The 26846-nt window shown below is 40.9% G+C and overlaps 2 protein-coding genes across 3 annotated transcripts in view; both read right to left on the bottom strand.

The window, feature by feature from the left end:
• The window catches only part of vps39 (VPS39 subunit of HOPS complex), a 32389-nt gene extending 28403 nt beyond the window's left edge, over positions 1 to 3986 (bottom strand). For both annotated transcript variants that reach the window (XM_078277037.1, XM_078277038.1), the window contains exons 1-5: positions 3385 to 3986; positions 3093 to 3158; positions 2900 to 2964; positions 1934 to 1976; positions 793 to 887 (exon numbers count right to left, since the gene is read on the bottom strand). In XM_078277037.1, the coding sequence (XP_078133163.1) occupies positions 793 to 887; positions 1934 to 1976; positions 2900 to 2964; positions 3093 to 3158; positions 3385 to 3457 (342 nt within the window). In that variant the 5' untranslated portion in view covers positions 3458 to 3986. The remainder of the gene's footprint in view (positions 1 to 792; positions 888 to 1933; positions 1977 to 2899; positions 2965 to 3092; positions 3159 to 3384) is intronic.
• Positions 3987 to 6634: 2648 nt separating this feature from the next.
• LOC144534922 (transmembrane protein 87A-like) lies at positions 6635 to 26584 on the bottom strand. Its single transcript, XM_078277051.1, has 20 exons — positions 26420 to 26584; positions 25534 to 25591; positions 24158 to 24255; positions 21571 to 21687; positions 21304 to 21351; positions 20884 to 20925; positions 19524 to 19650; positions 19349 to 19410; positions 18640 to 18823; positions 18432 to 18531; positions 17181 to 17274; positions 15618 to 15689; positions 15387 to 15495; positions 14347 to 14405; positions 14084 to 14187; positions 13372 to 13442; positions 9385 to 9449; positions 9231 to 9283; positions 7612 to 7642; positions 6635 to 7456 (listed from the first exon to the last, which is right to left on the bottom strand). The coding sequence occupies exons 1-20, from the start codon at positions 26516 to 26518 to the stop codon at positions 7415 to 7417; spliced, it is 1635 nt and encodes a 544-aa protein (XP_078133177.1). The 5' UTR covers positions 26519 to 26584; the 3' UTR covers positions 6635 to 7414.
• Positions 26585 to 26846: the final 262 nt, after the last annotated feature.

Genomic DNA, 26846 nt, shown 5'->3' with positions numbered 1-26846 from the left:
AGCAATAAAGAGATTATTAACACACTGGCAAATGGATGTACGGGCCAAAACACTGGTAACAGTAACCGTATCCAGTACCGTTCTCCCAATCAAGATATTTATTCACTTTTTCATCATGGAAGACCGAATGAAAGAAACCTCTTTGGTCAGGCAGGTCCCTTTCATCTGGCTCACTCAACACACCTTTCACTCAATATATTCAGACGTTCATTCAATATATTCAGACGTTCATTCAATATATTCAGACGTTCATTCAATATATTCAGACTTTCATTCAATATATTCAGAATAAGATTAATTCAATATATTCAAACTTCACATATATATATATATATATATATATAATAATTTCCTAAACGGCATACCATTTTATATATATATATATATATATATATATATATATATATATATATATATATATATATATATATATATATATATATATAATGTAAATGAGTTGCAGTAAATTGGCCTAGACATGCAAAAACACTGGTTATGACCCACTCGAAGCTTAATTTGACAAACCTGAATAAACCTGCTCACTTAAAGCTCCTCAGTCATAAAACAGCTTCCCATTAAGATACTGACTAATCTGTCTTTTCTCTTAAACAGTCCACCAACTTATAGCTGTATGGTTGTAGAACATTATATACTGCACAAGTGAAAAATGTTCTCACTTTAAAGATTTAGAATGGTAAGCAATACCAATGCATGAATATGACAGTACTGTACACTAACAATACTGCAGGCATAGTGTCTGAAAGCTGCAACTCCACAGGGCCTGTAACTAACCTGCAGGTCACAGGCGAAGAGCGTGGCTCCTTTGGCTTTGGACACTACAGTGATCTGTTGGAAGGTGAGGAGGTCATGGACGTGGATGTTGTTCTCTGCAGGAGAAAACAGATTACTATAGCGGTTAAGAGAATGAAGATAATTGCTATGCTTTGTAGTGGTGAAAGAAGTATTCAGACCCTTTACTTAAGCTTTAGCGCGTAACTTTTTGATATTATTGAACGTCCGCAAAATTCAAGCCATTGCCAAATGAGTTGATACAAAGCCAATTAAGATCAGCTCCACACAACTCTCTCTGTATTTCTCAGTATGACTATGTTCAGAAGATTGTGTCGTCCGGCGACTTTCCCGCGCAGAAGCTCGAGTGAAGATAATGACCTCTTCTGAAGAGTCCATCATGTTTTTATAATCCTCCGTGTCCTCCTTGCTTACTAGCAACTGCGTGGAGGAGGGGTGGGGGCGCGATTATGGAAGGCTTGTTATGATGTTGACCAGCCGACAGTGTTGTTGTCATTACTTAGAATTCCTAATGGGGGAGACAGAAACTATGCACTATAGCTTTAAGTAAACGTACTAATATCACACTGTAAAAAGACTTTAGAAGTAAAGGTCCTGCATTAAAAATGTTACTTAAGTAAAAGTATGTAAGTTTCATCGTGAAAATGTACTTAAAGTATTAAAAGTAAAGGAACTCAATGCTGAAAAATCCTCACATTTTAGAAACTGGAAACGATCCAAACAGTTCTGTCAATCAACTAAGTGTTTAATGGTCTAATCATTTCAGCTGGACTTGTAGGCCTGTATATTGTTGGGTAGTTTAATTTATAATAAAACATCGTATGTGTTTTGTGTACAAAAAAATCTTCTGTTGTAAAGTAACTAAAGGTGTCAGATGAAGGTGGTGGAGTAAAAAGTACAATATTTCACTCTGAAATGAAATGCAGCGGAGTAGAAGTAGAAAGTGGCATTACAGGAAAAGACTCAATTAAAGTACAAGTACCTCAAATGTCAACTTAAGTATAAGTACAGCACTTGAGTAAATGTACTTAGTTACATTCCACAACAGATGCTTTGACACAAAAAGAGAAAAGGTTTAACAATAAACAGGTAAAGACTATACATATTAGGGAGAGAAACTTACCTAGAAGACTGACAAGAATTTTGTACTGCGAGACAACGTACAGCTGTAAAAATAGTAAGAAATCCAAATTAAAGGAGGGTTTGAACCAAATGAATCCAAACTCGACTAGGTAAGGCATGTGGACATTTACAGTACATCACACCTGGACTGAGAACACACTCAAGCTCAGTTGTTTCACCAGCTTTTCCTGGGGGGTTCTTGCCACAATATATAAGCATGAGAAGTCTTTACTACACTCTTCCATTTGAAGGTTGATTGGGGTGTGTGTAGTCTTGCATTGCCAGACCTTCCTCCACAGCGCTGCTGCGAAGGGTCTGGCTAGTCCACACAGCATTCCAGGATGGGAGAGAAACGTGCTCTGGTTTATTGGCATTTCTTTAAACCAATCACAATCGTCATGGGGCGGTGCTAAGCTGCGAACAAAGCCATGGTGCCGCTGCAAAATAGCCTTGAGTTTAAAATTCCAACACAAAGAAATCGGAAGGTAATGGACATCCGGCCAAAAAGAGATCCAGGCAGTATTTCGGTGTTTGGTGTTTTAAGCCCCCAACGTCGCCTTTCAGGCAGCGTTGCCTGGAAGGCACTAGGATTAGGCAATGGTTATGGTTATGGTTAGGGGGCCTTGAAGTCGACGGTCACAAAGCTGCCTTGAAGTCGACGTTGGGGGCTTAAAACACCATTGAGCTGGAATTTCCGGCGGCAACGGAGCAATCCCGGAAGTGGAACGTCGTTGATATAGACTATAGTGTGTGGGATTCCCAGATTCATTCCAAGAGAGGGAGCTAAGAACTGAATTTCGGGTGAAGTGAAGCTTATGTTTACTATCAGACAGTCATGTTATTCATAATAATCTGGAAGTACTTAAGTTGTGACTCACTCACCAGACTTCAAATGCTAATTCCCGACAGATTTTTTTAGGCGTTTTGCAGAAATTAGTCTAAACTTCATCATGTAGTATGTATCTACCTGCTGAATCTTCTTTGAGAAGTTCTTATTGGATTTTTCCAGTGTCACCTCGAAATGGTTGGTGCCTAATGGGAAAAGAGACATAAAAAAAATGACTCAAAACTTGTATTTGAAGCTGGAAACATTAATTTGAGAAGGTCTGCAAATACCCAAGGAATCAGTTGCATCACACATCTCCTTGGGCACTTCCTACCTGCATCCTTCTTTATTCGATAGAGGAGAAGATGCCCCGGCTTTGTTCCCACAAGCAGCCAGTCCTCTGTGGGAAGAAAAACTCAAGAGTCAGGGTCTGACAGTTCAAAGGATGCTGTCATAATATGCTGTCAAAATACGTCTATTCAGACGTATTATGATATCAAACAGACACATTTTACAGTCACGTCAGTGGTGACACAATCCATCTCTTCAACTGATAAACACCCAGAGGGACCACTGCAATGTCAAAGAATAAAAGAGTAGGGATGAATTAAGTGTCAACAACTTACCCCAGGCCGCGAGACAGTCAATCTGAAGAGGAAGCTTCTCCAAAATAGGCACTGGTTCATACGCGTCATGCATCTTGAAGCAATGTTGCTGATTCAATTACAGACCCCTCTGATGGACGGATCGATCCCACACGGAGTTGACGCCTGCCCGGACAACAGCTGACTGACTGACCGCTGATAAGTCTGTCAGGGTGGTACGCCTTTATTTGTCGCCATTAACCGTCCTAGCAGTTCCGAGTGTTTCGACAGGAAATGAGGAAATCGTGTGCGGCAAACCTGGTATCGCAGACTTCTGTAATGCTATGCAGTATGGCTTGTTAGCCAGCTAGCTAGCTAGCTAGCTAGCTCTCCGACCAAAACAACAGCTGATCGTTAGCCTGCTAGCTTGGAAGTTAGCAAGCAACGGCAACTGCTCCTAAACATTGTTTTCCCTTTCACTCAAGTGAAACCCGGACAAAGTCAGTCAGTTATTTTGACGATAAAGTCAACTTTGGTTGACTTAATACAACCAGTAAACACTGTATTGGCGGTAGCAATTCGTTTTTCGATTGCAAGGTTAGCTTCTAGTTACTTCATCAGTTGTGTTGACGACGGCTGCGCGAGGGAATGGGGTTTGACAGGCACGTGACAGTCACTGCACTCACGAGGAACGCATTAAAGGTGCAGTGACTACTATTGCTCATGGTCTTGTTTCTGAATTGTAATACAGGCTCCCATTCTACAGACAAAGCTATTTCACTTATATGTCGTGCTGGCTAATATCACATCTATAAGGCTAGAGTGCTTCAGATCTAATGTCCGTTAAGTTCTGTGGGGATAGAGCCTTTATTGCCGCTATGGCACCCAGACTCTGGAATGCTCTGCCAACCAGCTTTAGGTTTGCTGAGAATGTTTCAAGGGACAAGTGAAGGCTCACTTGTTCAGGCTAGCTTTTGGGTATCCTGTCTTTTATTGATCATTTTATATGTTGTATTTTTACTTTATTTTATTCTTAGACTATTTCTCTACTATGTTTTATTGTCTATGCACATTGTAAAGCACTTTGTGACCCTATCTGTTAAAAGCGCTGTATAAATACATTTTACTTACTTACTGTATTAAACTACAATATCTCTTTGACTCTGTTTTGCAAGATCGTCACAAACAAAAAAAGACTTCTTACATAATTGGTAAAATACTCTAATAAAAATATTGAAGTTGTATATGTTTAAGTTTTCGTCTCCCTCGTACATTTTGCTGTTGAATGTATGGATTTTTGTGATCATCTGATATTTATACTTTTATGCACAATAACGTGTAATATTATGATCAATATAAAAAACATTTGAGCTGCTAAATGGTGTTAACTTCATTCACGTTTTTTGAGGAAATAATTAGTTAAGGATAAGAACTGCTCTACATTCTGTGACATTGATTTAAAACATTAAGAGATTTAAAAAAAAAAAATTCACATGTAAGCCTGCGTTCTCAAAAATGTTACAAGAATAATTTCAAAATAAGATATCTGAAAGGATACCCTTATTCACTTCTTTTGAATTACTATTAGGCAAAATTAGAATCCCTCTGCAAAACTAATATTCCTGTTTGGAATGCATAGCATGTCAACGTCAAACCATGGTTCCTTCTGTGAAAAAGACAAGATGCTTATAGTTAAAACACTTACACATTAAAACATTTTTCTTAAATGCACACACAAACTGACATTGTAACCATGTGTCAATATAAATTTTATTTGCAGGACATAAGCAAAAAGCCATACAATATCATCAGCTTCACAATACAATGCAAACTCACATCCAGATATTGGGCTTTAGTATCTCTCTAAAATAAAACATCCTCAACAAGACTTGGACAAATATAAAATAAACATAAATTAAGAAATTTAGAATATCCACACATACTGCAGTAGATTGCACAAGGACGGGGATATAAGTATGCCACATAGGGCAAGATTATTTGCAGTGTTATGGGATAAGCTCAAAGGAATCTGTGATTGCGGTTAAATAAAAATTATTCATTTAGCATGTACAGTCTTTTTTTCTTCTTTTTTTTAACTACCCTGTGCTACTGAATTTGGACCTTAAAGATCCCATGGCATGAAAATGTCACTTTTAAGTTTTTTGTTTACATTAATATGAGTTCCCCCAGCCTGCCTATGGTCCCCCAGTGGCTAGAAATGGTGATAGGTGTAAACTGAGCCCTGGGTATCCTGCTCTGCCGTTGAGAAAATGAAAGCTCAGATGGGCCGATCTGGAATCTTGCTCCTTATGACATCATAAGGGGAAAGGTTACCTCCCCTTTCTCTGCTTTGCCCGGCCAGAGAATTTGGCCTGTCCATGAGAAAGAGAGAGACATCATGGCTTGCAAATAAGCAAAGTGGCAGTTGGTCAAGGCCACACCCCCACCCTCCACCTTGAATTTAGGCCCACACCACATCTGTGAGGCTTATCAATGGATTCTGTGATTCAGTAGCTACAAAAATCACTGCAGTTATGTGAGAAGCTAAAAAGAGAGATGAAAATAAACATCCTTAATTTTAGACTCATGACTTTAGACTCATACTTTTGCTTCAAAAAAGGGATCTGGGATTTCTTGTTTAAGGGTCATACATTTCCCCTACTCTCTGCAGTCTCTCATTTGTCAGTAAAATGTTAGAGTTATATTTTTGGTTGTGTACAGTTGGCATCTCTGTGATCTGGTGTCACGCTCGGGCGTATAATATGAATACTTGTGATGACACTGGGTTTATGCTAGTATATACTTGGCTTTGAAAGAGTTTCATGACCAAGAGGGTCATCACATTCTCCCAGCCCTGACAACTGTGTGTTCTAGTTAACACAAGAATCCCCAATACACAAATGTAGCACTTAAGTCTTACCCTGACAACTGTGATATGCTTCAAGTATCAATATTCACTGATGCTGCCGTGTTTACATAGAGTAACAATAAATTATTTATTTCTATAGTTAGGATTACTCAGTTAGCCAGACAACAGTGTTATTCACGTGTTGACAATAAGACATATAGAGTATATCATTTGTTGGTGCATCTATAAGAAATGAGCTCAGGAAATCGTCACTGATTAGGTAAAAACATTAAAATATTTTTTCGTTTAAGTTATCTGGCTAAATGATTAATCATAACCAGTGTTGGGACTCAGTTACTCAGTTACTTTTGGCAGTAACTATAGTCTAACGCATTCTTTTTTTTTTTTTTTTAATTAAGTAACTGAATTACCGTTACCGAAAGGCTCGTTACTTCCCGATTATCTCGCCATTCGCCAGGCGTAAGCGAGGGGATCATGCATTTGGTCCTGCGTGTGCATATCTGTCAGTGTCCGCGGCTGATCTCGCATACTACTGGACCCAAAAGCCTAATATTTTTTATGTTTGCAAGATTAGCTGTGGCCAGACAGACAGACAGACAGACAGACACAAACGCATGATCCTGGCGGAGATAACAGTACTGAAATGAAAGCTATAGGCACATTACCAATGGCAGCATTTCAAAATAGACATTAAAAAGTAACTTAACACAGTAACACAATACTTTTTTGGGTGTAAGTAATAAGTAAAGTCATTTAGGTTATTTTGTGATGAGGTAACTAGTAACTGTAACGTATTACTATTTTTCAGTAACTTCTCTCAAATGTTAAATATTGTATTAGTGTAAAACCACAAGACATGATTTTGATAAATAATCTCTTTTCCACAGGGGTATTGTGTAAAATGCCCAGTTTCTGCTGGACTGTGGTCAGGTTTGTGACATCTTTGAAACAAATACAATAGTTATCAAAGTGCTCTGCTGTGTATTTGCTTCAGTTTCACCCCTCTCCCTTCTTCCGTGCTTCTTTGAGCTTATTATAGTTGCACTATACCTGCGAAATAAAATAAAAAATGCCAAGTGTCTGGAGAGAACAGTTGGCTTTGCCCACATTTTTTTGGTAATCAGATCCCTCAGAACGCATTCATTGCTGCCTCAGTGGAATTGCTTTCTTTTCATTCTCACATTATCCACTCGCATTTCACTTCTACTCCATTTTGGATCGCTCCATCTTGGTTTTCAGGATTTCCTGTGGAAAGAGAACACAGATGAATGCATGTACAGTAATGTCATTGTGGAATGATAGCACAGTATCCAGGTCATTACCAGGAGCATTTTTAATAGACACAAATGTGATTGGAAATCATGGGACTAGCAGGGGGGGGAAATAAAAGGACCCTTTACCTCTTCCTCATCCAGCATTACAGGGAGCGCTCTGTATAGAGAGGGAAAAAAACAAAGGAGGAGGCAGTGAATGCATTCATACGGCCCAGGCCTGGGTCAAACTGCATTTTAACAGACTCTGTAAAGTATAGCTTGTTTGTGCTTCCAAAGTGTTGCTATTTAGGTATTAGCAGTATACTGTATCATTCTAGTGTGAGCTGTCCTTCATTTGGGGCCGTAAGCTACATTGATACATTTACATAAGCCGAAACAATATGACATATTAAGAAGGACATATATAGTCTGGCTAGCACCAGACCAAGCTCAATCTTTGAAGGTTGAACATCAGTCTGGGGAGTCTGCTCTGTATTTTCTACTGCACAAGAGGCGTGATCAACGGGCATAGTTCAAATGACTCTGTATGCAATTGGATAGTCCTTCAACCAATCAGACCAACGATCCGGGTGACTTAGCAGCGACAGCGGCATCAACGGGTTGCTGCGCCGGTGGCCGCCATGTTGAATGTAAACAAAAAGCTGGATGGTGGAAAGGTGGATAAGCCAGTTTGTGATTGGTCCCCGCAGATTGGTAAACAGAAGCAGGATAGATAAACGTACAGGTTTCCAGCCTGAGCTGCAGGGAGAAATCAAACCACCGGCAGATCGGGCTGGATTTACCCAGTCTAGGACATATAGCTATTCAATGTTAATGTGTGAGTATGTGAGTATGTGTTTCAACAGAGTGAATGGGAACAGTTTTCTGTTATGAGAGACAGGAACATTTCATGGAACATTTCAGGAACATTTCATGTTATTGCATGTGAACATGCAATAACAACAAAAAAAAGAAAAAAAAGTATTCCTTCAGGAGTACCCTTTTAAACCGATACTTAAGTCTCACCTATTCCAGGTAGCAACACTGTAATGTTAAACCATTCAAGGTGGTCTTGAACTTACAAAGACTGTCCCTAAGGGCCCTTTCACACCTATTAGTTCGGGACGCTGGTGCGATTCGGGGATGAAGTTGCAACGTTGTTGCATTCGTTTCATGTGGTACGGTTTCACACTGCACTTTGTCACGACCACCAAACATTATGAACAAATGTCACACGGTCCAAAGCGGTCGCTGGTCTGTTGGACAGAATATCCGAGTGAAACTCGCCCGACACTTCTGGTCTCAGAAACAGACAGCATGGGTTTTCTGGTTTTGCTTTAGTGTTTTGTAAGAGTTTAGAAGAAGGCGAACAATGTGAACAGCTGCCAGACAGCGAGGGAAGGAGAGGGCGGCCCCTGATGAGAGAGAGATGATGACGTGTTGTCACACAGACGACGAGCAACGTATGGTCATAATAGGTTATGGATTTCAAAAAGGTATAATGCCTTGAATATACAAGTCTGTAAATTGTATGCAAGGTTGAAATTGCAGGCTGGTAAATGCACTGTTTTTGATTCACTTCCTGTATTTGGGTTGGATTGCAGTCTCACCTTAAGTGAACCGAACTCTATAGCGCACTATAGCGACCGAGACCCCCCTTTTTAAGCGGACCAGATTTCGATTCTTTGGTTAAAACGGATCAAACTGCTCGGGTGTGAATGCAACCGCAAGACTCAATGTCTACATATTTCATTTATTTTACTTACACATCAGCAACAGTTGTAGGAATGTTCTCCTCAACCCATTTTATGTCTTCGTCCTGGATGTTTAGAAATACAAAATGATTAAGTTGTATGTAAAAAAAAAAACAATGACAATGTATAAAAGAAGAGAGATGTTGACAGAAGATAGTAAACCCACCTCTTTGCTCAACAGTTTCTGGGAGCCATTAGAGTCAGGCTTGGAGCCTCTCATCTTCATTCCCTCTAAGAAAGAAAAAGGAAAAAAGCCAATTGAAATCACATAGAAGTCCATTGTCCAATAATATGATTACAACATAACTAGGTCACCCAACTTTTGTATACATGAAAACAGCAACATTTCAAAGTGGCTTGTTTGGTGCATATTTTTTCATGTAGCTCTTAGTCTAGGCCCTCCTTCACTACCAGATGGGTCTGACCCATGAGTTTGCTGGGGGGGCAGGGGGAGCACTGCCCCCCTGGTGGCTGAAATGGGTAATTGCATTGTTTAAAAGATTAGTGGATGTCTGGCATGTCCAGATATTTTATAAATATCTTAAATAACACAAAACAACTAAACGGTGGTAGGTAATACATCAGATTTCATATACTGCTTTAGTAAAAAGAATATTACCTGTCTGACGATGGGAGCAGAAGGACGCAAAAAACAAAACTTACTGTGGCACTAGTCTGGACATCGTGCCGTGCCAACCTTGCAATAAAGGTTTCCTAAATGCCATGTATATAAATGTGATGTCAGCTTACTAATTGATTGCGGGTTTTGTGTAGATTTGGACTTTTATACGTTTATTCCACTTCGTTTCAATGGTGAAGTGGAGAGGCCTCGTTCACCTGTTTGGAGCTGGCTGGTGAATGTGATGCTCGTATCGGCTGTGTTGGATACACCGTGACCCTTTTTGTGGATCTACTGATCGCTGTGGATTACTTTTTTTCGTGTCATTGGATTACGGCAAAATACGGATCTTTTTTCTCAACATGTCTTGACGTTTTATGGTGAGTTTGGAGAGGCGTCTCAACAGACTGTAGGTCCAACACTGATTGTTCACCGTTACATTTTAGTTGAATTTAAGCGTCTGTCTATTGCGTTCCAAGACAGCCGTGCGGCGATTGGATTTCAGAAGGGTGAGTTGTTAAATTGTTACAATGTACTTTAAAATCTGCTTTAAAAATAAACATATATGTTTTGGAATATAATGTTCAGCTTCGGCAGTGCAAAATATACGACTGAGGAAGCCTAGTGACGAGTCCATAGCAACCAGTGATCAATTTATTCCCCAGTGTCCTTTGCTGAATGGTCTCAATGTTTTATTTTATTTCATGTGAATACTAGTTTACTAGAGGAGTAACTTAGTATTTGAAGTATGAAGTGTGCATTTAGTTTCCATGCTTATTGTGTTAGTGAGTAAATCTACTGAAATGGCCACCACACCATAACAGAGGAGTGGGATGTGTAAGATGAGAATGCAGAGGTTAACTCATGTATGTCATGGCTGTAAAAAAAATCAAATGGCATCTGTACTTCTTTGCTAAGTGCAAACTAGCACATAAGGGGAGGGTCAAGCCTCTTTTTCAAATCATTTTGGATCATCATAGAAAAATGATTACTGGCGAGGGGAGGGTCAAGTCTTTTTAGCCTAAAAAGGTCCCAAACTCCTCCGGTGGCCCCTTAAATAAATAACGAACAGTCCCTTAGGCCTTTATTTTCACAAGACATGAAAGGGGAGAGAGAGGGGGGGAATGACATGCAGCACAGGGCTGCAGGTCGGAGTCAAACCCTGCGGCCGCTGCGTCGAGGAGTAAACCTCTATATATGGGCTAACCCGGCCACACATAAGATGAACATTTCTAAATTAATCTGTTCTCCCCATATCTGCTTGAACAGATTTAGATCCTGGCCTCAGTAGGACCGGCTTATACAACACAAAACCTCAGTTGACAAGATCATCTTGATTTGAGCAGACCTCGATTCTTTGCAGATGAGTGGGTTTGTCACAGAGTACAAAAATACAAAGAAGCTTTGCAGTTGCAACAGAGATCTACTGGAAAACCATTTGCTGGTCAAATATGGAGCAATTAAGACGCCATCAGAGAAGATTGTGACGCAAGTGTTTTCCACATTTAGTGTGTTGATGTGACAAACATCCCTGCAGCCCAATGGCCCTGGGATCCACACTAAATTATTTAAGCAATGAGTTTTAGATCAAAAAGCATCCAGAAAGTTCAACCTGAAACAAAACCTGGCTTTTGGCTTTTAAAGCTATAGTGCATAGTTTCTGTCTCCCCCATGAGGAAATCTGCACATCCACATGATACAAGCCTTCCGTGATCGCGCACAGCCCCCACCCCTCCTCCACGCAGTTGCTTGAAAGGAGGGTTAAAAAAAACAAACATGATGGACTCTTCAGAAGAGGTAATTATCTTTGCCAATGATCTTCTGCGGGCAAAAGTCGCCGGACGACACCAGTTTCTGAACATAGCCATACTGAGAAATAGAGAGAGTTTTGTGGAGCTGATCGTATTAATTAGCTTTGTATCAACTCATTTGGCAATGGCTTGAATGTGAATGGCCTTAAACAAATGCAATGCAACACTGTAACAAAATACAGACAGAAGGATCACTCTCCGGTCAAAGACAGCACAGGATCAGGGGTGTCCTGCTGGCCGAGGGGTTAAGTATGTCCCCCTAGTTTACTGTCCGTTTCTACACTCTGAGTTATTCAATAAAGACAAAAAATGACTCCTCCCAAAAAAAACATCTTACAAAGAGAAAAAAAACTGGGCAACAATGCACCACGCTTGTTTGAATTGTATAAGGGAGGCCAATGCAGTCGTGTTCACAGCAACTGTTGCCCATGAGTCGAGGACCTCCAATATGGCTGCCAGAGAAGGTGTTACTGTAGCTGGCACACTCATAGGGCTGGGTACATTTTTAACAAAAAGAAATGAAAACATGTTTTTTCTTTTTTTCAGCTCCCTTACACCTATGTAACACACACTGTAGGCAAGCCTCTCAAAATACAACAACACTGAAGGCCCTATCTTGCACCGGGCCCAAAGCCCGACGCGAGTGTCTTTGCTAGTTTAAGACCGATGCAGTTGTCAGTTTCCCGTCCAGCGCCCACGCCGTTTAAATAGCAAATGCACCTGCGCCCATCTTTGCGTCAATGAGCGTGCTGGTCTTACAGGGAGGTGTCTTCAGGTGCATTCTGGGCGCACTGCTATCTTGAGACAGCAGAAAGGGATCGCGCAATTGACCAACAAAAAGTCAATAACGCAGCATTTCATTGTTAATTTAACAGCGCAAATATTTGAGGCTTGTGCACAGCACGCGCACACTATGACACACACACAAGTTTTGGTGGCACAGTGCTCGTGCCGTATATGATCTGCTCGCATGCTTTAACTTCACGCACAAGCAGATCAGTTTCTTCTCCTGAAAATCTCTCCTTCCTGCTTAGCAAATCCGCCGTCATGATAGTGATGCTCCAAGGTCCAAACACGCCTGGCTTTTAAAGGGAATGGGAGATGACGCTCTGATTGGTTTATTGCTTGTTACGCCCAAAACACACCTATGATTAATGAAGACACTAAGTACAACCCTTTTGAACCATGAGCCCGGCGCACGGACACTTTTTTTCCGCCGTCAAACTAGCAAAAGTGGATTTGGGCACGCCCTAAACGCACCTGCGCCAGGCGCTTCACGCCGTGCGCTTAGATCGTTAAAATAGGGCCCACAGTCTCTATGATGTGTAATGTTAAACAGCCAATCACCAGCATTATTAAATCTTGGTAGTAGCATGCTGTATGCTTATCGGCTCACTGACGCCGATGAGATTTACTCCTTAGGCATTGAAATGTATTATTAAATGACAAGGCATTTTTCGATATTGGATACTGTGGAGGTATTTCGTTCTGTGTCATGAAGTATCAAAGTTCAGTACCCAGCTCCACACACCTGGCTGCAAAAACACAGGATTTAGATATATTTAGATTTATATTTAGAATGTGTCTAAAAGTGAATTTAAACAATATTTCTCTGGTAGTCAAGGCATCTGAACTGTGTTAATGCAACGGCCTAATAAGCAATTATTACATAACTCTGGGCTCGTCTGACAAAAAAGGAAAGCAGGAGAATAATAACTCTTACCGAAAGCTTCATTCAGCATGGGCTCCTTGGCCTCTTCATCATCTTCATCAATCAGAGGAGAGTGAGAGAACCTGAGAGAAAACAGAACCAAAAAAAATTTGAAATACAAGTTGTAAAATGACTCGTGAAGCCACCAGCAAAGCCCAACTTTACTTTTAATGTAATCAAACAAAGAGAAATGTTCTCCCCTCGTCGTAAAATAGTCAAAAATCGATACTAGAGTGACCTCCTTGTCCAGCTGCTGCAATAAATATGCAGAGGAGAAGAAATCTTCCTCACCAACCCAGGGAAAACCCTGATTAGTCATGTAACCTCAACAGGATATTTTGTTCTATGTTCCTTAGTCATTGATTTATGATTCAAACTTTTCCACAGAAGTTAGTTAAACTGGTCTTTCATTAAGTAATCCACTTGCTACAAATAATAAAAGAAGCCTGAAACTAACACAGTTAGTTACTTCAACTTTGCAGTTCAGAAAACATATGGAGCTTTGTTGTTACAGCTTTACTCAAATAAAATGTGGAACTGGTGTATAATTAATTCTCCAACAAGTAAAATAATTAACTTATTTTTCAGGGATACAAATATCGACATATCAAATATCGCCCAAAATCCAATATCGTGCATCCCTAAATACAACTTCTGGCATCTTCAAATATAGAGAAGTGGTCTTGGGCTGCAGGATGAGCCCCGGCTCCAGACTGCCTCTGACCTCTGGTTGTTAGCAGAGGGCCGCAGCAGCACCATGATAACCAGCAGAATGGTGGAGAACAGGAGCCGCCAGAAGGCATCGTCTACCCACAAGTCCCTCCAACCCTGTGGAGGGGATAAAAAATAGAAAAGAGTGAGGATGTTATCAGGTTTGAAGGCAAAGTTCACTTTTCCTCTCCGTATAAACAAGAAAAGGACCCTCTATGAAGGGAACAGGATCAGAACACAATACAACAATCAATCAGTGACGGAAAACAAACTGACCGTCTGGCAGTCGACCAGCTTGAAGACCTTGGTGGTCCAGATTATGAATATGATGGACGCTGTGGACGCAAAGTAAACAACGGGCTCATTACGATGTCTGGAAACAATATGCAACTGATCAAAGACAGCACAAACAAAGCTCTACCAGTGGAACCAGAAGGTTACGCCTGCCAAAGGGTTGGCAAATACAAATGCATTTACATACTTTAATACATGAGGAGCATACAGTAAGTGTTATAGTTTACTACTTTATGCACCTTTCTTTTTTTTTTTTTAACATATGCAGTAGTACTTCCCGTCACCTGTAAATAAACTTTGATGTGTCAAATCTACACGACTATGTTTTTATTTTGAAACGGAGTTTTCTTAGAAAACGATCTCAGTCCACACAGGAGCATTAGCTCCAGTAGCAGAACTAATCTCCGTCCATATTAACACGTACGACAACACATATCACATGACCATTCACACACACTGGGCATGGGGGTGCCAGTGTTAACGGGAAGCAAATTGTCTGACGTTACTCTGCATATATATATATATATATATATATATATATATATATATATATATATATATATATATATATATATCTGTATATATATATATATATATATATATACACAGAAAATGTAATACTTTGGAGAAAGAGCAACAGTGGTGAAAAGTAAGACCAGCGATTTATTTGCTTGGACTGACCACGAGGTGGAACCGTTACTGAAAGGTCTGTAAGCCGACCTAACAGATCAGACTGACTAACGTGCGTCGTCATTTCCAAAGGTCCCCGTTTGAGCCCGTCCAGATCACAAAGCAGCCGCCGGAGTTTTCAAACCAAAACGGTGGCATCTGTGTTCCTAAATGTCTCCGTTTTAGGGGCTCTGAAAGCCGGAGTAGTGTGGACACGAGGCGTGAACGTAGCAAAAGATATTCGTTTTTAAACCAAAACGTAGTAGCGTAAATGTCGCCTACACTACTACATTCTTTCGGACCATAATGATGCAGCTGTTCCTGAACTGAGACACAGAGCAGTTGCCACTCACCGACAACAGAGAAGATGAGAGTGTTGGTGAAGTGCTGATACAAGGAGAGTTTCACAACATTTCTGCGGAGCTTTAGGAGACGCGTGGTTTGAGACAGGCTGATGAAGATGTAGATGCAGATTAAGGAGAACATACTCTATATGCATTCAAGTAACCACAATCAAAAGCTTGTATCCGCAACTGCAAATGCAAATCCTTTAAATTAGCTGTCAGTAGTCGTTTAAAGGATATCCACCACATGACGCAGGAGTCAATAAGGGAGAGGCTGAGATTAGCCACCAGGGCGACTGTCCCATAAAAACCCTGGAAGAAAAAAGAAAAACAAGAGTCAGATTTCACACAACGCCACAGTGCTTTTTTAAACAAAAGATCAGCTTGGTGAAGAGCTGCCACACAAAACACATCCGCTCACCAAACTACACAACCTTTCTCCATTCTTCTTACGGTCTTCTTTATCTTGTGTTTGTTTGTATAAAGTTGCCTTTCCATGAACTTGCTGCAGTGTCTTTGGCTGCTTTTGAATTTCACTTTGGATCAAATAAGTCATTCCATATTATCATCACTGGTCTGCCTCCCAGAGACTGAATCCCTGCGTAACCTTCTCTCTCCGCTCAAATCAACTTTATTTATACAGAGTGCCTTGAAAGCTGCGCCAGGCAAAATTCTTATGTAAAAAGAATACACCACCACTATCAGCTTTAATCAGCCTGTGGAGGCTGCAACAGCTTATGCCTCATCTGCAATAGTTAAAATGCAGTAGGCTGCTCATTACATTTTCCTGGATGAAATTCGTCTGTAACCAAAGAAAATGATTAATCAAGTGAAACCGAAGTGATCTCCTCAACAGCAGCGAGAGGGAGCCTCCAGAGAACGCTGCACTCTGCGTTAAACCTTTTTCCTCTCATCTATTTTGTACATTTTGGGATCCTCTCTGGGTGGTTTGGTTGATAGAGATTGGTGTGTGTTGTGCAGCCACCCAACAGGATCTAAAAAGTTGCCTCTTGCGGCCATCTGAAGCTAACACGTTGCAGCTGTGCAGAGCGCTGTCTTATAATCGTTATCCTTGAGATTTTTCATGAAATAAAACCTCGCTGTTGTTACTAATTATGAATAATTATAATTATTACACACACAAGGGATTCACAGGAAACGGTTAATATTAATGGACAGAGCATGTGTGACGTCACCCATTGGTTTGTGGAGATCTGCTGTGAGTCGTCGTAGTTTGCCGTTACGGGTCATCAGCCGTCCTGGTTGCGGATGTGACGATTTTAGATGAGAGGGAGGAGTGAGGGAGGAGCCCTTACACTCTACGTTACGTTACGTTACACACTTTCACTGGCAATCCCATCATAGCCACGCCCTAAAACACGCCCTGCTTTATCGCCGATTTTAAAATCAACGAGACCATAATTCAAAACATGAACATCATTCTGTGTTTCAGAAGACTTCAAACTAGCGATTGAGACCATAAACTCATTATGACAATGTTTACTGAGGTAATAAATCAAGTGAGAAGTGGGTCACTTTCTCATAGACTTCTACAGAAACCGAGCTCCTTTTGCAACCGCACGTGTCGCCCCCTGCAGGTATTCAGATAGAACGCAGGTTTAAGGCACTTCCGCATTTGCAGCACTTCGCCGAACCGGATGCTTTGTCCATTAACATTAAGAGTCTATGATGTAAATCCAACTTTACTTAGCTACTGTGAGCAGTCACAGATAAATGCAATGTACTGTGTCCATCTCAAATATTGAGAATGATAGCCGTTCATTAGCTGGAGTTTATACTTACGCCAGTCACTCTCAGCACACCTTCCACGGAGGAGAAGAGCAGGTAGAGAAGCCCAACGGCTACCAGCCGGTGCACTGTGGTACCCAACCTTGGCCTAAACAAGTGAAGGGCAAAACTCTTCAATTATACTAAGAAATGGTTGAAATGAGAGTATTAGCAGCAAGTCGTCCACTGGTTTTTAATTTGTACAATGACTTTTTTTTTTTTTTTTTAAACAGATCAGTACCGAGACATAGGTTTAGGCATTGTTTTGATTTGAACTATTCTGATTCCAATCCCGATTCTTCCTTTTGATTCCGGTTCTTATCAATTCCGATTCCCGAGTTCAAACGGGTCACGTGCTTATTTCACAGATAACAGGAAACATTGATTCAATGGTGAGTTACAGTTTGCTGGGCTTTTTTACCGTAAAATAAAGCCATACTTTAGAGCGCCGCTTGGCTGTAACACAACAAGCGCCTGCTGGATCCACGGTGGCCGCTGCGGGATCCAAAACTCGCGCGTGTTACGTCCAGTTCAGACCAAAGATTTGCGACGAGACAAAATCGTTTTAGAACGTCTCAGGGAAAAGTTGCAGAGGTCTGAACCGGCCCGTCTCAGCTCGACTCAAACCAGCTGATGGTTTCGCTGGTCGAGTCTCCAGAGGCTGGTTTTAGAACGTAAGAGACAGTCACCTGTTTCAACAGCCAATAGAGAAGTCAGCTACAAACTACAGAAATAAAATTATCCATAATCCATTTTATTTTTATGTTACAAACAGCTGGTCGAAATGGCAGAGTTTTAGACGGAGCCTCAACGACCGCCTGAAAGCACGGTAACTTTATATGGTCAAGCGACCTAGAGAGTGGGGGAGCGCCCAGCGGCGTTAAAACAATGCAGAAAATCAGTTTTTGCCGATTCATCACTAGAAATGCAGCTGTAGCAAGCAGCTCAATATCACTAACGTTATCCACATTCATATTTAGTTGAAACAAATGATATATTCAGCTACAAAAAAGCCTAAAAGTCGGAAGTAAGAATGGAAGGACAAAGAGGCGTTGTTATGGAGATAATACACTCGTCTCGTCGCATTGGTGTGAACTGGCAAGTTTGAGAACGCTGCAGACCGGCTTGTTGCAAGTTTCAACTCGTCTCGTCGCGAGTGTTTGGTCTAAACTGGGCTTAAAATTTGGAACCGATGATGAACGATTCCAAAAAAAAGAAACGATTCCATTGGAATGGTAATTTTTTTAAACGATTCCAAGTACTTACTTGACAATGCCATAGCCAAGGCTGACAATGAGGACCAGGATTCGGGCTAGAGATCTTTTAAGTGCAGAGAGCAGCTCAGCAAAGATCACAGCACCTTGAACTGTGAAGAGAGAAACAACAAAAAAACGATGTTTATATCAGACTATAAGAGAAAAGAGAAGAAAAAAAAAAATTCCACAGACAAGCAGATATTATAAAATCAACCGACTGTAGTCTCCTTTGTAACGGATGCTCTGGTATTCGGAGTAAAACACAGCTTTTTCCAGCATGCCGAGGATGATGACAGCTCCGATCCAGAACTGGATCCGCAGCAGATCCCTCCAATAGCAGGCAAACCAGAAGAGCCAGAGAGCCCCGAACAACACATACACAATGCACATGACCATGAAGAACTGCGACGGACAGGAGAGAGGGAGAGAAACGCGTCAGCGTTGACAAAACAAATATCTTTAACTTGTTTCTGAAGCGGTCAATCACATCAAGTCAATTTAATTGTATAGCCCAATATCACACATCATATATGGCTCAAATGGCTTTACAATCTATACGGAAAGACAGACATGCAATAGACATTGTGTACATAACAGACCAACATAATTTAATTACAGTATAGACACCCAGCATGACAACATTAAAGATAGATTGTAAACAAAAAACACCACACCACTGAGCAACTCCATCCCCGGAGATGGGCCACAAGATCTGATTAAAGGCTTCAGAAACCATAAGTAAGTTGGATCTTGTGTTGAGAGTTTTCATGTGGAAAATTATTATGGCCAAAAGGTCCGTTTACCCCAGACTGCACTGTCTTATTGATACAACTTCTGTTACTGATGTAGTCCGTCGTGACCAAACAATTTGTGTTTAAGACATTTTTTTATCTAACCTGCTTTTTTTTCTTTATTTATAGTACATACCATCATCAGGGGCCAATCTGCTGGAGAAGAGTAGTCATGTTGTCCCTTCATCTCAACTTTCACTGGGGAAAGAAAAGAAGAATTCTCAATTATCAGATTTTTTGTCTTTACTTATTTATCCACTGAGTAAATATGACCGATTCTAAAGCTTTTGAAGTGAAACCGTGTCTCTGACTTGTGAAAGCAAAGTTGAGCTGCTCTGCCCCAATGTCGTCATCCTCAACGCCGCGGAACAAAGGCTGCACCTTCACTATGAACAGATATGGACTGTCCTCCCAAGCTTTGGCCACAGCGCTGATGTCCTGCAAAAAGATGCTTATTGTGAGCAAAGAATCCTAATGGTTAGGCTATTTTCTTTATTTATAGTTTATGTACGCCTACTAAAACCACAAATCAAAAAATGTTAAGACCAACAGTATTAACAATAAGCTTAATTTTGCCATCGCAGCACGGCGCCCCTGAAATGTCAAGGTAGAATTTTGTTTTCTGAGCTACTTTTGTGTTCCCTAACAATACTTTTGGGCATTAGATTTGGGTTACCGATACAGGGCTAGGGGGAGCGCACCACCAGCTGAGACGTATTCAGTTTTGAATGGGTGTAACTATGCAGCGGTTGGGTATGAGCAGGTGAGGTGACATGGTTTTACTGAGCGGGTGAAGTTATTAAGTGGTGGTATTACAACCAAAGTCTCGGAAAAGCCTCCGAAACTGCCTGAAATGCTGGTATCGGTATCGGTATCAGAAAGTACTGGAGTTCATGCACCGATCCGATCCCACCTAATTCAGCCCTGAAGAAAATCTACTTTAAAAGTAGTTAATTTATGTACTTTCCTCGTTATGACTGACTGTCATAACTGGATAATAAAAGAAAGGGTTACACTTTACTTGTTTATCTACATAAGAGTGACATGACACTGTCATGAACGTGTCATAAATATTATAAACAAGTCATAAACATTTATGACATAACGCTTCTTTTAGTAAGTGGCATTCGGTTTTTGTCATGACAAGTTATGGTTAGGGTTCATGTGTCATGACAGCGTCATGTGTTCTCGACAGTGTCATGACACTCTTATGTAAATACCTTCAAGTGTTACCAAAGAAAGTTCTCTGGCGTTTATTGTTTGTGTTCATGTTCCTCAAAAAGTGTAACCTGAGCCAGGCCGTACAACAAAGGAGGGATAGTAGTGTACAGCTGTGAAAACATAACAAAATATATGACACACTGGCATCTGATCGGTCCTCGGTATCGGCCAAACACAAGTTCAGGTATTGGAATCGGTATCGGGAAGCAAAAAGGCATTGGACCATCTCCAATTACAACACGTCTGTCATATCTGATAGAAGCATCGGGATCAAATCCTGACTTTACGATGCTTTCTCAGCTAATGTTAGTAGGAGCAGTAAAGAGTAGTCACAGTACAGCTACCGTAGCCATGTCATAGGAACAACCACAGCTGCAGCCGCAACATAACCTCTGATAAAAACAGATTTAAAAAGACATTTACAGTAAAATCAAGAACAACATGTCTTACCGGCTTGTCGGGCCAAATAAGGCTCTGATTCGAAGGGTCACTCTAAACAGAACACAAGAGCATAGTGAGCAATGCTACACACACACCTGTGCCGTATAAAAATGTAGACTATGTACATTATAATGAACACTCGGTTACTAAAACATTTTTTTCTGTCATTTTACTGTGCTCCTCAATGTCTTTGTGTGCTCATTTACCTGAATTAGGATTCAACACGGTCTATGTTGTTATTTGATAATCTAATAAATGAAACCATTTGTACTGGGGCAAGGACTTCGGGCAAGTAGATTTCACCTGCCCGAGCGGGCAATTAAAAATACATTACCATTGAAACCCGACACAGATGAGATTTTAGATATTATGCTCAACATGTTCAATCCCTTTCATAAGCACTGCATAGCAGCTTGATCTGTGACTCACCTTTGGGCTCGTGAGGGGCTGATATGGGTTGAAGTCTGCGTAATACACCTAGGTGAGAGCACAGAGTAAAGACATATATGTATGTTGCCAAAACAATTGAAATATTTGAGGGATGAAAAGGAACATAAGAAAAGCAGAACATTGGTATGATGTTACCTGCCATTAGATAACTATACATACTGTATAAACATAGTGATGGTTGATTGGGCAGCCCTTGTGTTTATGTGCTATCCTTTGTAAGACAACACTTTAGTCTGGGTCACAAACCTTGGGTAAGAAGAGGGAGGAGCAGTTGTCGAAGTACATGTAGCCCTGACTGTAGAAGCCACTCCAGCCGTCCTTCAACATGTGGTCCATACCAAACATGTTCATCGCTTTGTTGTCCTACAAAAAAGGACAGGGATGGGGGAAAGTCAAATACACTGTGCAGTCAGTTCATCCTCTTAAACTGTACAGATGTTCCAACATACCAAAAATAATGGAGAGCAGTGTCATCTGTAGACTGATAAAGCAGAAGACTACATTAACAACCCACCTAACAGCGGTTGAATGACAAAAGTGTCATTAAACTACAGATGGCGATAAAGTCTTACACTGTTACTTACAACAAAAGCAAGGAGCAGGGGCGCTTCTAGGATCAGAGCTTTAGGGGTGCCTGGCACCCTTTTAACATCTTTTTTTAAACGTTATTCTACTGTGCATTTTGATATCATTTTGGAGCATCGTGGTAGAGGAAACACTGAATAATGTAACTAGATAGACTCCAACAATTCTGAGAAAACATACCTTAATGCTGAGCCACAGGGCCATTACTACAAAAATGAGATGGTATTACAAATGAAATCGGATATTTATCTATGGAAAAGCAGACATTTCCCAAAAGTATTAATAACTTTAAAAAAAATGAAAGGTCCCATGGCATGAACATTTCACTGCATGAGGTTTTTTTTAACAATATGAGTTCCCCCAGCCTGCCTATGGTCCCCCAGTGGCTAGAAATGGTGATAGGTGTAAACCGAGCCCTGGGTATCCTGCTCTGCCTTTGAGAAAATGAAAGCTCAGATGGGCCGATCTGGAATCTTGCTCCTTATGACATAAGGGGAAAGATTACCTCCCCTTTCTCTGCTTTGCCCGCCCAGAGAATTTGGCCCAACCATGAGAGAGAGAGAGACATCATGGCTTGCAAACGAGCAAAGCATGGCAGTTGGTCAAGGCCACACCCCCACCCTCCACCTTGCCCCCCCCCCCTTTCCTCCTCAATAAAATTAAAGCTACAGACACAGAAATGGCACATCCTAAGGAAAGCTCATTGTGGGACTGGCTCTAGTGGCTGTAATTCTGCACCAAGGCTGAATTTCAGGAAAGAGACTTCAGATACAGTATTAGGAGACCACTAAGGACTATATAAAAGAGACTTCAGATACAGTATTAGGGGACCACTAAGGCCTACATAAAGGAGACTTCAGATACAGTATTAGGGGACCACTAAGGTCTATATAAAAGAGACTTCAGATACAGTATTAGGGGACCACTAAGGGCTATATAAAAGAGACTTCAGATACAGTATTAGGGGACCACTAAGGCCTATATAAAAGCATCCAAAAAGCAGCATGTCATAGGACCTTTAAGAGATTTATTAGATTTTGACTAAAGGCTGACAAGCACTATTTTCTAAAAATGGCTCAGAATGTTTTTTTGGGAATGATCTAGGCATCTGGGTTCTGGGTTTAGTTTTACAATGCTGTGATATTACTAGAGCAGAACTCCTAAGCTCACAATAGATTACTTTTTTTTTTTTTTTAAGCAATTATTTTTTAAGGTGTGTAAAATCGACCCTGGCAAGGAGATTCTTCAACCTGTTTTAGTAACATGTTTTGAGCCTGACAGAAGAAGACACTGAACTTTCAAGACACATCTTAATGAATAAAGTCCTGGTCCGGATACACGTGACCTCGCTACATCCTTGCTTTTTGACCCCTTGCTTCAAGACCTACAGCGACAAGGTGAAGTACATCAAAGCCAAAAGCAGCAGCAGCTAAGTTTAAAACGCTTCTGGACAAAAGAGCCAGCTCTTGCACAAAAAAAATATTAGAGGAGCCCACGGCCATGAAAAACATTTTGAGTAAGAACACACCAGCCGCTCTGACTGACAGCCTGTTGATGCTGAATGTGAAGCCAAAAAAACCACTGAACTGGTTAAAAGTCCTGGAAGTGAACTTTCTGAGAGTGAAAAGTGCTTGAACCTATTATGCTCCTTCTCAGGTTCAGGTTTCAGGTTCATACTTGTATTTTGTTTTTCTACTAGAACATGTTTACATGCTTTTATGTTCAAAAAACTGTTTATTTTTCTCATACTGCCCATGGCTGCTGCATCTGTATCCACCCTCTGTCTGACACGCTCTGTTGGCGCGCCTGTCTCTTTAAGTTGTCCTCCCGAAAAAGAAAAAACAAAAAAAAAAAAACAGCCTAGTCATTGGTCAACGTTTATGGGTCTTCCGCATATGTGCTCTCGGAAAATTTCTGCCCAATTTAATTAACAACATCTGAAACCAAGATTACAGGTTTTCCCTAACGTTAGCATGTAGCTACAAGTAGCGTGCACGCAGCAGATGACCATAAAAAAAATCCAGCACGAGTTGACAGAGTATCAACTTGAGCCGATTGTGTCAAAACTGTTGGAAGCAGAGTGTTCAGAACAGTCTGAAACCTGAGGTTTTTGCCTAGAGAGGTTACTGTTTGAAGATGTAGATAGACTTGTCTTGTAACCTGTGTACGTGTAAGTACCTGTGTGTGAGATCCATGACAAAACAAACAGTTTAGACTCAGACATCAACAGATAAAAGTCAATACTCACTGGTGTGTTAAAGACCTCATTGTAGCAAACAGAGGAGCGTAGGTACCAGCTGATGTTGAAGGCCAGGTTCCTATCGCATGATGCCGGGTCACCCTGGACTACAGAGAGATATAAGACCATGTCAGTTACTCAAAGACTGAAGCACTGGATTATAAGACACTTACTGTATGTCCCACCAGCTGTTCCACATCATCACATTACAGGAGTTACTGTGTGTCCTAATCTACTGTTTTTTGTGTCCATACTTTCCCCCAACCTCCCTCGTCTAGCTCTATTTTAAAAAAAGGTGACTTTCGCTATTTTCCCTACATCATGTTGCAGCATTGTATTCTGATCTATTTTCTGCTGCAGTGGAAGTAGAAATCAGTATCTGTCCCTCCTTTACAGGATTCTGGATTTCTCACTTTATGACTGGTGAACGCTGATGCAAACGGACGTCTCTAGAGAGAAGAAATAGTCTTTGATGCTCAGGGACTGACAACAAAATCCGACGTTTACTATCAAATGTTGAAAATCTCATAATCTGGGCTATGCCTGGTACAGTACTTTATCAGCAAGACTGAAATAACTGCTATAACAATACAGTTTTAGGGTGAATTTGACCTTTAAAATGGGAGGGGGGGGGAGATTTAAATGTTAAAGCCAACACTCATGAGTTAATGTCATAGTAGAGTTACTTTTTTCTTACTAAAACCAGCTTGAGGTGTAACTGGGTCAAAACTAAGATCTGAAGCCAAATCATCATAAATGTTGTACTTTGTATATGTAATGTTTATACTAAGCTGGATGCAGATGCAGGAAGTAGCCTGGGGAATTGGTACCCTCATTGTTGGCATAAATCATGCCAACTAATGTCTACCCTATTCCCTTATAATGCCCATATTTAATGCTTATAATGCCCATATTTAATGCTGTCTTTTTTTAAACATTATCCTTGCACTGCTATAGTTTTTATATTACTATGTCTACATTATTCTCTTATATTGTCCATATTTAACGCTGGTCTCTAGACTTTATCCTTGCACTATTGGACCTATTTGCACTACCACCATGACACACACTCTCATAGAGCACCTTACCATGCATACAGAATCACAGGGTCAGTCCCTGCCCTGTCACTGCAAGCATCTCATGCTTACATCCCTAAGTACATTCATGTGGATTTTTTATTTTTTATTTTATTGTCCATGCTATTCATGTGGATTTGCTTTTTTATCATCCTGTTTATGATGTATGTGTATGATGTGTATGATGTCTTAAGCTACTGGGACCTTGAATTTCCCCTTGGGGATCAATAAAGTATCTATCTATCTATCAATGCCCCCACTCCTGTTAGTAAAAAGAACAACACATGATGAAGAGGTCAAACTACTCACACTTCATGAAGATGGTCGTATTGGCGTACAGCGTCTTTCGAAACACAGCATCCTGTGTCTGAAAACACAACAAAGACAAATCAGTTCTAATTACCCAACAACTCGAGCCATACAACAAACATCTGGATACATGTTCAGGAGGAGCGAAGGGTGATACCAAGTGAATACAAAACAATATTTTTGTGAGATAAATCACGAGGATAGTAATTAGCCATTGACAGATTAAGAAACAGCTTTTTCGTGAGCTATGTGCACACTACAAGGTGTGGACACTGGACACAATTAAATGTGCTAACATTTCTGTATTTTTCCTCAAGCTTCTGGCTAAAAGACCATGCAATTAACCAAAAACACATCTTTTTTTTTTTTTAAGTGCAGTGCAACATCAGCTACAGTCCCAGGCAGTTGCCTATCTCGCCTAATGGTACAGTGTGTGCTCTTGATGTTTTTGAGTTCTTGAGTGTATTTCACCGGTGAGTAGCAGCAACTTGGGTATGTGACGCAACTATGTCAGGTGGGGTTTTTTGTATATTATGTGATATTCTTGTTTTGTAATATTAATGAAATAAAAATGTCATGGCAGGTGTATTGCACAGCACCCAAGGCAGCGCAGTGTGAGTGTGAAGTTGATGACATGAGCGGGTTCTCGAGAAACTACACAATAAAAGAAAGAAAAATACATGGCAAACATTCGGCCCGTTCCCAACAGGCATGTTTTGAACGGACACTGCACTAGAGTAGCGTCATATAAAAGGTGGATAATACAACGGAATGAAGGGCTGCTAGGGGCTAGTTAGCTACCCCGGCTAACAATTGCTATGAAGATTTAGTACGACAGGCTATACAATAACCGTAAACATGCCAATATTGAAGGTGTGACACTAACCGAGTTTATCTCCACGTTCCATACGGAAACCTCAGCCGCTGTCCCGAGACGGAAAACAAATACAAAAAGCAGGAAACATAACCGATCTGGCATCTTCATTTGTGCATCCAACTAACGTTACGTTACAGGTCAGACTTGTATCCGCGTCCAGTTCCGGGGGGCTTCTGGCTGTAGTTCACAGTATCCCCACAAGATGGCAGCAAAATACTCAAAAAGGCATTTTTCCAATGGCAGGCATGACCCGCCCTACTCTCCATCTGATTGGCTAATACTCGTTGCCTGCTCTCATTGGGTTGGTTAGGTTCGGTTTCACCGCATTGACCGCTGCCAGAGCCCTCTGACGTTGGAGCGATACATCGACGCGGCCGCGATTGGTTAGGATTAGGGCGAGTGTCAGGGTAAGCCAATCAGAGGCAGAGTAAGGAAG

This window comes from Sander vitreus, chromosome 20, assembly GCF_031162955.1.
Source record: "Sander vitreus isolate 19-12246 chromosome 20, sanVit1, whole genome shotgun sequence".
In the NCBI taxonomy this organism is placed as follows: domain Eukaryota; kingdom Metazoa; phylum Chordata; class Actinopteri; order Perciformes; family Percidae; genus Sander; species Sander vitreus.
Note: the sequence above shows the minus strand (reverse complement) of the source record. Positions and strands in the feature narration are given on the sequence as shown.